We start from the raw sequence: 11,719 nt of genomic DNA on the forward strand, positions 1-11,719 counted from the left end.
GCTCAGAGGGTTTCTCTCTTCTGCTGGAGAACGAGGCAACAGCCAGCAGCTTTTGCTGTGCAGATCCAAGCCTGGATCGCCCTCAATCTCTGGAGTGCTGAGTTCTTGGCACTCCCACTGATGCTGTTTGAGGTGGACTAATGCCTGTGGGACCTTCACCTTGCACATCTGCAGCAATTCCTGGTCCAACTGCTGTCACATGTGATTTCTCTCTCCTTGTAGTATGCACCGACCCGCTGTGCAGCTGCACAGAGCTCCGTGGAGCAGAGCATCCTTCCTCCTTGCCATCACCACGAAGCAGTCCACAACCCCCAGCTGGTGCCCTGCACGTGCCCCCTCTTCTCCTGCCCATGGGAAGGGCACTTGGAGGTGGTGGTGGCCCACCTGAGGCAGACCCATCGCATCAACATCCTTCAGGGGGCAGAGATTGTCTTCCTGGCCACGGACATGCACCTGCCCGCCCCCACGGACTGGATCATCATGCACTCTTGCCTTGGCCACCAGTTTTTGCTGGTCCTCAGGAAGCAGGAGAAGCACGAAGGGCACCCCCAGTTCTTTGCCACCATGCTGCTGGTGGGCACGCCGACCCAAGCTGACAACTTCACCTACAGGTTGGAGCTCAACAGGAACCAGAGGCGCCTCAAGTGGGAGGCCACCCCCAGGTCGGTGCTGGAACGGGTGGACTCCATCATCTCAGATGGGGATTGCCTCGTGCTGAACACTCCCTTGGCCCAGCTCTTCTCAGACAACGGGAGCCTGGCCATAGGGATTGCAATAACCACCAGCAACGTTCACAGTGCTGAAGCTGAAATGTGAGAGGGAAGAGGAAGAGGAGGAGGAGGAGGAACGACGACGATAACGGTGCTTCAGCTGCCTTGCGAGAGCCAGAACTTGAGGATGTTTTTGGGGGGGGTCTCAGGGCTTTTATGGTTATTTAGTACTGGTCCCCAGTGGGCATTATGTAAACGTCCCGTGGTGACGGTCTCTGTGTCATGTATTTACTGTTTTGTTAATACAATTTTATGAGAAATTTTAAAGAGGCTTTAATCAAGTTATTGTCGCCCTCCCCCAACAACGGGAGCGAGAAATTCCCTCAGGAATTGCCCCCAGGGGGGCTCATGCCAACCTCTGCTCTGAGCCTGCTATGCCAAGGGGTTTCTTTTGTTGGCCTGGTGTTAAGGTGGCCTCTGTGCCTGCTAGAAGGTTCCACTAAGGGACAAGAGCACCCAGGTTTCCGTGCTGGCAGTAGAGATTTAACTCTTACACCCTGGTCACAACCAAGCCCTGGAGAGCTTGCAGGGTCTGAGCTCCCTTCAGCTTCTGAGGAAAGAGCCTTCACCACCCAGGCCATGAAAGCTGGGGAAGAAAAAGCCATCACCTCCAGTGAGCATTAAATCAGGGCTGACAGCCAGTGGGTGGTCCCTGTGAGCACGATTCATCTCACTCTCCTATCATGGTGAGCAGTGAGATGCTTGCTTGTCATATCCAGGATGGATAGAACCAGCCAGCCATCAGCATCCACCTTTTTAGTTGCTATTTCCTTAAGCATTCAAACATATTTTCAGGAAATAAAGTATCAGAACAGTCCTAAGTTCCCTGCTGATCTTCCTGTTGAATTCTGTGCCCCTTAGACCCACACTGTGTGCTGCTAAATATTGATTTAAACCAATGCAGCTGGAATATCTGTTTGCAAAAGGGTTGTGAGATGTGAAATGGTCTCCTTTAAAATGAACCAACTTTTTTCCTTCACACTTTTAGGGCTTGATAAAAGTCCCTTTCTTCTCCTGAGAGGGTTTAGCAGAGGGTGGTGGTCACAAGAAGGCACAGAAGATCTCTAAGAGCTTCTTCTGACTTGGGGAGAGTTGGAGGGAGGTGGTGGCCACCTCCTGACACTCAGTCCCATCTGCAGCCAGGCACGTTTGCTCCACGGCCAACACCAGCAGTGGAATCCCACCAGGGCAGATGAATTGTTGCAGGAGGAGGCTCTACAGCCAGCGTGGCACGTGAGGAGCATGGGAAACTGTCTGTCCCTGTTTTCCCTTCTGCCTGTGTGTGGCTGGGGGCTGGCTGCTCCTGAAGGCTTTTTTTTTTGAGAAACATCTGGTGGGTTGGGTCAGTTAGGAGCTAGAGACTGAGGTGCATTCCTTGGAAAACCAAGGAAGGGGGTAAGTGAGCTAAGGTAGGTGAAAACACTGATGCTAACCTCACCCACCTGCTGATCTCCTGGGGGTTGTTGTAAATGATGTGTAAAGCCAAAGCAAACTGCCCTTTTCCTGAGGTGAATTCCACACAGGTAATTCCTTCTGAGTGGCAGATGCACCTCACCCTCTTATTTGGGCTTTCATAGCAGGTCACCACGCAGAGGAGCCCCCAGGACAGGAGGGATGTGGAGCTGCTGGAGCGTGGCCAGAGAAGAGCCACGAGAATGATCCGAGGGCTGGAGCAGCTCTGCTGGGAGCACAGGCTGAGGGAGTTGGGGCTGTTCAGCCTGGAGAGGAGAAGGCTCCCAGGGGACCTTCTTGTGGCCTTCCAGGAGCTGAAGGGGGCGCCAGGAAAGCTGGGGAGGGACTTTTTAGGCTGTGGGGCAGTGGCAGGACTGGGGGGAATGGGGCAAAGCTGGCAGTGGGGAGATTCAGACTGGCCGTGAGGAAGAAGTTCTTCCCCAGGAGAGTGGGGAGAGCCTGGGAGGGGTTGCCCAGGGAGGGGGTTGAGGCCCCATCCCTGGGGGTCTTGAAGGCCAGGCTGGAGGAGGCTCTGGGCAGCCTGATCTAGTGGGAGGTGTCCCTGCTCATGGCAGGGGGGTTGGAACTGGGGGATACTTGGGGGCCCTTCCAGCCCTGACAGATTCTGATTCTGTTTGAGCAGAGGACTCAGGAGTGTTGGCTTGATGGTTGGACTGGATGATCTTGGAGCTCTCTTCCAACCTAAAGGATTCTAGGATTCTATGTCTTCAACAAGATGCTCATGGCCACACAAGCTGAGAGCTGAAAAAGAAGTCTCAGTCCCTGTTGGAGTATGCTGGGACACACCTTCACAGCTCTCCCACCTCTCAATGTGGGGGGCCAGGGGAGCACCCTGACTCCAGTGGGACACACAAACCAGGCTTGAAAGGGGCTGCCTTTTTTCCCTGCCACGTTAAATATTCAGTACCAGCAACTGCTGCCCTTTCCTAAACGACAGTAATAAATTAACCATTGGCGTTTTTAAGGACTGAAAACTGCCTTCTCCAGCTCCTCTGGCAAATATTCTGCTTCTGAATTAAAACAAAGCAAAAGCAATAAAAAAACCCAATAAAACCAGTGCCTGCAGCTTGAAGCTCCTGAGCTCCTTGTCCACTGTGGTAGAGATTTGAGGTAATGATGCTTTTGTTGCTGGATCACAACCAGTCCTAGAGGGAGGAATGTTCCTTGGGTATTCCCTTGGTCCAGGCTTCTTGCTAGTTGGCACCTTTTGTTGTTGAAATATCTTCTGAAATGGAGAACGTGCTGCTGATATTTTTGGGCATGCCCTTTGCCAAAGGAAGAGTGGATTGCTGGCAGCAGGAGTGTGGCAGCAATGGTTCCCTAGGATGGTTATCTCCATCCCTCGCCAGCATCCTGGTTTTCTGGCCATGGACCTCCTCACCTCCCACACATCCTTCTCCTAGAGTTTTCTCATGACCACACCAAAAGTTCAGATTTTCCTTCTCAGTCTTCTCTCTCATCTTTGGCCACCTTTCTCAGCTCCTTCTTGAGCTCTATACCTTCGTCTTGCAGAGCCCACGGCACTTCTTGCCTCCTCCTGCTCTTGCCTCATGGCTTAAATTGTTGCTTAAATTGTTTTTGCTGCTTTTTTTTCAACCCAACAAGTAATCCCCTTGGTTGGTTCTTTCCACCACTGCAAAGCCCCAGCTCTGGCAGGGATTTCAGAAGTCCAGGTACACTGGAGAACTGCTGAAAAACTGCCCAGTATGACTCCCAGTACAAAAAAAGGAGACATTTTGGGGAGAAAGGGGACATTTTCCACCCTTCATAGCAATCTCAACATAAAATTCAAACGTTTAAGGCTATATTTAAAAACTTTCTCCCGTGGAAGTCATTCTCATTCAGTCATAATTCAAATCCTTTGAGCAACTCTTCACCTGCCATAGAGCAAAGGCGAAGCAAATATTCTGCAGAGGAGGACATAAATCCTAAAATGCTGGCGAGGAGGATCAACAATGAAATCCAGTTTACATGCACCCTTTCACTGCCCATCATACAGCACTTTTCACAGCTCCCTGCTCCTGTTTGAAATGCAACTTGACTTCCCAAATTCGAGCTGAAATTGGGGCCTGTAGAATATTTCAAGCTCTAATGTTTTGCAGCTCTAGGATGTGTTGTACCCTGTCACTCCAAATCCCCCCAAAAACGTGTAGAACACATCCTTCTATCTCTCTGTAGAAAGTACCCTTCATTTGATGCAGGAGAAAATGAGGTCCTGCAAAACTGTTATGCAGCTGTCACAAAATTCCACTTCCTCACCTACCTACCTGGAAGCAATGTGGCCTCTTTATTTTGGGATATTTTCATTTACATAGACAAAATGGTGGGTTTTTTTTAAGATTTTTTTATATCTCTGCATTCATGGATGTATTTTTTTGTGCCTAGATCAGTACATTGCAATAATAATTTCATCAGGCAGAGCCAGATTGCTGCTAGACCCCCTAGAAAACCTGCTTTGGTTCTTCTGCACCATCCATCAGCCACAGCGTGAATGTTAATGTCAGAGCTGCAATAAAACAGCATTAGTGCTTTCAGCTCAAGCCCATTATGAATTAAGCCTGCATCATATATCCATGACTTCTTATAAATCAGCTGAAGCATCCCCAGTCCCATCATCCTGAAGATGATAAAGGATCTTGCAGTGCCAGGGCCAGCTGGAGGGCTTGCTGGGATGTAGGGCAGGAGTCCTCATCCCACTGGGCTCTGCTGTCACATCCTCTGTTCCACACCAGCCTTTGTGAGCACAGGCCAGTCACCTCCTGAAGAAAGGAAGGGTGGCAAATTTTGGACCATGAAAGGGTCATGACAAAAGAAATAGTGTATAAATTGGCTGGCACTGCTGCATAGCTCTCTCTTTGGGACATCAGAGGAGAGAAAATCAGCTGATAGTGATGTAGGGTGGGTGATTTAATTGCATTTTTAGCCCTGGAAAACATTTTGATGAGATTGAGTCCACCCAAACAGACTCAGAGGCACCTCCCATGGAAGAGCTGCAGCTTTGGAGCCATTCAGACACAAGCATAAGTTTTTAATCCTTTTTTTTTTTTCCCTAAAATCCAATGAACTCTGCATGTTCAATGTTTCATGTGGAAAACAAAGATTGCCACACGGATCCTCACCAGAATTATTGACCCAAAAAGATGATTCCTTGTTCTGCAGGGCTGACCCTGCAGAAAATGAGGGAGTTTCCCAGCAGGGTGGCACAGGGCAGCACCTGCAGGCTCAGGAGGCAAACACATCCAACCCAGGGCAGAGCTCGACCTCCAGGCAGGGACATCACTCAACAGAAACCACTCAGAGCGAGGTCACAGCCAGGGCTGTCAGGAAAATGCCTGGACCTCCTGGGAGCTGCACACCAGCAGGGAGCTGAGGCTCTGTGTAGAGTCACATCTTCACACCAGCCCCTTCCACTGAGCAAGAGACTCATAGAATCATAGAATCAATTAGGTTGGAAGGGACCTTCAAGATCATCAAGTCCAACCCTTGAGCCATTAGGGCTCTAAAGTCCTCTGCTCAAACAGAATCAGAATCTGTCAGGGCTGGAAGGGACCCCAAGGATCCCCCAGTTCCAACCCCCCTGCCATGAGCAGGGACACCTCCCACTAGATCAGGCTGCCCAGAGCCTCCTCCAGCCTGGCCTTCAAGACCCCCAGGGATGGGGCCTCAACCCCCTCCCTGGGCAACCCCTCCCAGGCTCTCCCCACTCTCCTGGGGAAGAACTTCTCCCTTGTTTGCTGGGAGCCTTGCCCTGACACTGCAGAGTGAGTGCAGACACCCAGCCCAAACCCTGCCCCACAGCTCCTCTGGTTTTGGTGGGTTTCCAGCTACCTGCAGTGGTTCCTCCAAGCCATGGTACCCATTGGTTTTGTTGTCTTTCACCTGCATATCTCCCACCAAGGTAGAAAAGTATTTGCTGAGAACAACCCAAAATACCTTTGACAGAACATCAAACTTATACCTCATACCCTTGGTTGGGACTGTGATCACTCATTCTTTGTCCACCAAGGCAACAGATGCATAATTTTATACTGCCCTTTGGGCTCTGCCTCTCCAGAACACACTTTGGAAGGACGAGCAGGCAACGAGCATCTTCAAGAGAAGGATGAGGTCTAATATTGGTTGCTAAGATGGCTCTTCTCACAAAGCTCTCACAAAGGGATGCCAGGCTCCAAAAAAAGAGCCTAAAAACCCTTAGTGGGAGGCAAATGGGAAACCCCAACTGCAAAACCTGCTGTCTTTTGACTAGAAGGAGCTTTTTAATCTTCCAGGTACTGAAATTCCTCCTGAGACATTGCCTCTCTGCATACATCACTTCATCTTGCAGGAAGCCCCAGGACAGAGGGGTTCATGCTGTTAGAAATTGCATCAAGTAACCTTCTTGAAGATAAATGGCTTTGAACTTTGATGGCAACGGTGATGAACTGCTTCAACATCCATGCTGTGCAGGATGAAAAAATCAGAGCTTTTAGACAAAGAAATAAACTTATTCAAATGCAGCTGAGAGATTTGGGGCAGAGTTTTCAGGGGGATCTTAAAAGCACTTTCTTTATTGCTGCAGGCTGGGTGTCTGCCTAGGAAGAGTTATTTCCATACCAGCCAGGTCCTGTTGGCTTCAGTTCAAGAGAAACTGGAACTACTAAGAGTGATGACTTTCCAAAGGAAAGCAAACACTGTTATGTATGGAAAAAAAAAGTCTGGGAAGGGTCTTTCTGTTCAGACCAGACTGCTTGGCCAGCACCCTGTGGATGCCACCACTTCTAGAGATGTTCACTCCAACAGCAGCCCAAACTGATGTGAGTTTTTAGCTTGGAGAATTGAGGATCTTGCACAGAAATATTAGACTCGTTCATATCCCCATCAGACAGCTCCTGGTTTGGGATCCAGGCCCCTCCTCTGGCTTCTGAGAATGACAGTAGGCTACAAAACGTGGCTAGGTGCTGTCACACCTTCCACAGTAGGGTCCTGATGCATGGAATGGTCTCTGGAAACTCCAGCAATAGAAATGAAGAATCATATCATGTACTACCATAAAACCATAATGCAGTGAGGCCTTTTAGGACTGATAACATCTTTTAAAGTAGCAGCTGATACTGAGAGAGAACATCACTCAAAATGAGCTTCAGATGATGCCTGTGCTTTTTTTTTGCCTTGTGCAGAGGTGGAAGAAGACATCCAGAAGAGTGATAGTCTCAGGGCTTCCCTGATTCCTCCAAGAAATGCTGAACTAAACAAATTTGCCTAGGAGAGTCCTGAGTGAAGCAGAAATACATTGTTGTTGCCTTTGGGCAGCAGTTTCTGATGACACGTGTCCTTGGGGAAGGATTTCCAGGAGGCAGAAGGGGCTGAGCTTCGACAGGTCACAGCCCCTGCCCTGTCACCCCCAGAGTTTTCACAACAAAATACTTACCTGGGACTGCAAAGAAAAGGCATAAATACCCAGTGAATGGTGTGACCAGTGTGAGAGCCACCAAGGAGATGTATCCAGCCCTCCACGTGGCTCTTCTGCTGGATTTTCTGCTTGGAAAATCTTTTCTCCATGAGCTATGTCCTTAGTGTATTGAGGGCAAGCACTTAATGATCCTCTCTGTGCTGGATCACATCTCACCCATGCCTCCTGCTTGCTCCTCTTGTTTCCTCTGGAAACCTGGAGGAACCAGAGCTGAGTCATTGACCATCCAGGTGTCCAGGCCACTGACACCAGCATAGAAGCACCATGGGGTTGTCTGTCCTGGAGGGTCCATCCCTGTGCACAGAGAGAAACTGCAAAGAGCACAGAGCCAAACACTGAGAAGTTTCTGACCTCCCTTGACTTCAGAGGTCCTCTCATCCAGAGAGAAACACCCTGGAACCAAATTAACCCTACAGATTGCAGCCACCTACAAGGCTGCCTAAGAGGACAACCCCCATTTCCTCCTCCTGATTGACTTGAGGAGACACAACAGCCAATTCTAGTCTCAGGTCTGAGCCATCACAGCAAAGTTAGGAGCTACAGTGCAGGTGAAAATTGACAGTGGGGGGGAAAAAAGTGATACCAAAAATCTAAGTGGGATACAAGCAGTGGAGCAGTTCATCAGGAGCTGAAAAGAAGAAGAAATGGGGTGTGCTGGTAGAGAGGATTAAAGTGCCTGAATGCAAATGGGACAGGAAAAAGATGCTGCTGGGCTACAGGTCAAGAGGTTTTTCTGGAGCAACCTCCAGTTTTGGTGATAATAGCCTGGCAGAAAGCTGACACAGCTTGGCTCTTGGACCTGTTGGGCTGGGCAGCAGCCAGGAGCAGCATTTATTCACTCCATGTAAACTGAGCAAATTGCCCAGGGAAAGGAGTCAAGACACGTGGAGCCTCATGGCACCATTTCACAGAGTGACCTTTCCAAGTAGAACTGCATGTTGAAAGACTCAATGGCCATTGTCTCTGGTCAGGGGAGCACCAACTGGCCTGGCTTGGCTTTGTTGGCAAGAGGGAGTGTGTGGGGAAAGGACTGTGTGGTTAGAGGTTGCTTTTGGCTAGCTCCTGTGTGAGGCTGTGTTCAGGTCCTCCTCATCCTCCTGAGGTCCTCCTCAGCTACACAGATGTTTGATCTCCAGCCCTCTAAGGAAAGGCAGAAATAACAGTGGTGATGCTGGGAAGCATTTAGTTGTCATTAAAATGCTCTCCTCTCACCCAGTGCTGACAACCACACTCAAATCACTTCATCTGGGGAAGATTTTGATGGTGGTCATGGAGATGGATGGTCCTGAGTATGGTCCCCAGGCCCTCAGTTCACAGGCTCAAGGCTGCAGCTTCTGCTCGAACACCATCATGGGGTACAGGGTCACCACCCCCAAGGCAGAGGAGAAGAGGAGCTGCTAGAAAACGGGCACTCTGTGATTTAATTACAGGTCACTTAATCCAAATCCTTAGATGAGATGATGAGGTGTCTCCATCTGTAAGCATCAACGACAGCACCTTCCAAAACCCATTTTTTTCCTTTTAAAAATTCAACCTAATGCCTCCAAACATTAATCCTTTAAGAAACTGAAACTCTTCCTTTTGGGGTGAGCAATCTTTATGATGGCAAAGCTCCTAGAGATGCTGCTTCATTTAAGGACCAATGCATAGCAGATTTTTTCCTAGGGCTTCAGCCAAGAGGTCTTTCCAGACACCAAAAACATTTCAATGGACAAGGAAGGACTAAGCCCAGACTTGAAGACAAGCAGAGAGAACCTCCTTCAAGCCAGGTATTTATATAAAGAAAGTGGTATAAGAATAGGTGAGAAATTCTCTGTACAAATCCTAAGCAGTGTTTTCTCCAATGTTTTTTTGACATACCTCTATTTTTTAGTGTTCATCTTTCAATTTCCCCCCCAAATATTTGACATCAGCTTAATACAGCACATGTATAAAGTGCTCTACTTCAACCTGCAATAACTCCAAGAGAATTTCTTAATCTGAATCAATGGATATAATTTTCTACAGATTCTTATCATCATTTATTAGATGAAGGAGCAGCCATAAACCTTTCTCTTGGTATCTGGAAAACATTTCACAACATCTGCCATGAAAAATGCTGTGACATCTTAGAATCCTAGAATCCTTTAGGTTGGAAGAGACCTTTAAGATCATCAAGTCCAACCATCAAGTCAACACTACCAAGTCCTCTGCTAAAACAGCTTATTTAACATTCTCAGCTTGTGTCACCTTCTTGCATGAGAGAACTACTTTTATGAAGAGAATAGGACACCAGGAGAGGGTAGAAATTAAATATTAGGAAGAAAAGAACAATTGCCAAAGTGCTCTGCCTGCCAAAGCTTGCCTTACCATTTGTTATTGCCTACCTTTAATCTTCTACAGCCACAACCAGTTTGAAAAGAGAAGTGTCACCATCACCAGAGGCACAATACAAGTCCCAGTACTCCCAGCTCGGGCTGTCCCCAGTTGTTCTTGTAAACTGGATTTGGCCACTGGTTGTGTTTGGTGGTGGGAGCTGGAAAAGCCACGTGGGAATCAAAGCCTTGGTGCTGAGTCTAGCCCAAAGATTGTAACGTGGGTAAGTAAGCAAGGAAAGGTGTTCTTGGTGTTTTCTATCCATGATGAAAGAAGGAAAAGTGCTGTTGGCATTTTCTAACCTTTCTGTCATTTAGTGAAATGAAAATAACACAGGGTTGCTCCTCATTTCTTGCAGGGTTTGGGTTTTATTTGGTTGCTTTTTTCCTCTGGGTGTGTACTTCAGAGGTACCCCATAAGCAGTCAAGGACCTTCACAGGTCAATTCTTTCATTTCAGGCTGGAGCAGATGAGGATTGGACAAGCTCTCTAACCCTATTGCCTGTCAATTCCTTTTAACATCCCTCTTTTTCTTTGCTTTCTTATTGCAAAAACCTCTTTCAGGCCCTGATGAAGCTCAGTGGAAATGGCTTCAAAAAGAGCTGAGTGATCAGAACTGACCAGACCTACAAGATGAATATTCATGGTTTATTGGAGCAACATCCACCCTCTTTTCAGAACAGGGTGCCTTCAGCTCATCTGTTGTCTCTCCTACAAGTGGCCTCACTGCCACTCATTCTTTTGGAACCTAGTTGCAAGGGACATGGAGCTGATGTGAAATAATTGAGTAAAAGAGTGAAAGAAAACTCTGTCTGCTCCAGAGTGGAGGCAGCTGGAACTGCCTGCCATATGTGCAGATGAAAGTGGGCTTGGATTGACTACAAGAACCAGCTTCTCCCCTTGGGCATGAAGCATGGATGTTGTCCCCTCTGGTTTTAGACATGTGGCAAGGTGCTTGCATCTGCATGGACCATCAGTAGTTTCATTGTAGAGGATGGAGGAGGGCAATTTTAGGGTGTGATCCATGCCAGCTACTGAGACACCCCCTCTGGGAGGAAAGGGACAGAATAATTACATTGCTCACATCAACCTCTGCTCTTTGTTAGGGGCTCAGATCTCCAACAAAACCAGGAGAAACCTACATCAAACACTGCAGGCTAGAAGCAAAGGATTCCTTGTGTTCTATACTCTTGTCACACACTGAAATTCCCCTGGGACATCATTAATTTACAGGCTGGCAATAAAAAATGGTACTAAAGGAGCATCCTGAGCTGTGGGTAAGCACCATCCTCCAGTCCAGCAGCAAATGGAGAAGTTAATTTGTTGTCCTTGCTCTCTCTGGCTTTCTAGTGCCATCTTAGACTCTGTTTCAACGAGGTCTAAAGAGGAAAACTCCACATTTTTTTCAGGATTAACAGGGCACACAGACAAAAAAAAAGAGCTGGTGGTGGAAGAGGGAGACCTGGCAGGTGATTTTTCTCCATGAACAACTCCAGTGGCAGTTGCAGAGCAGTCCCTAGTTTGCAGAGAAGGCATTTGGGCTTCAAAACCCAAGGCAGGAAGGGGTAGAGTGCTTTCAGAGGGCCAAAATGATGTTTGGGGAAGGCAAATATATATATTCCTTTATAATCTCTATATATTCCTTCCCATATATATATTCCTATCTATATATT

At 48.0% G+C, this 11,719-nt stretch overlaps 1 protein-coding gene across 1 annotated transcript; it reads left to right on the forward strand.

Moving 5' to 3' along the window:
- Window positions 1-222: 222 nt before the first annotated feature.
- SIAH3 (siah E3 ubiquitin protein ligase family member 3) lies at window positions 223-816 on the forward strand (the record flags this gene model as incomplete). Its single annotated transcript, XM_008935480.1, has 1 exon — window positions 223-816. A coding segment is annotated over one exon (594 nt), but the record flags the coding sequence as incomplete, so codon positions are not given.
- Window positions 817-11,719: the final 10,903 nt, after the last annotated feature.

This window comes from Merops nubicus, unplaced genomic scaffold (genome assembly GCF_000691845.1).
Source record: "Merops nubicus isolate BGI_N331 unplaced genomic scaffold, ASM69184v1 scaffold48200, whole genome shotgun sequence".
Lineage (NCBI taxonomy): Eukaryota > Metazoa > Chordata > Aves > Coraciiformes > Meropidae > Merops > Merops nubicus.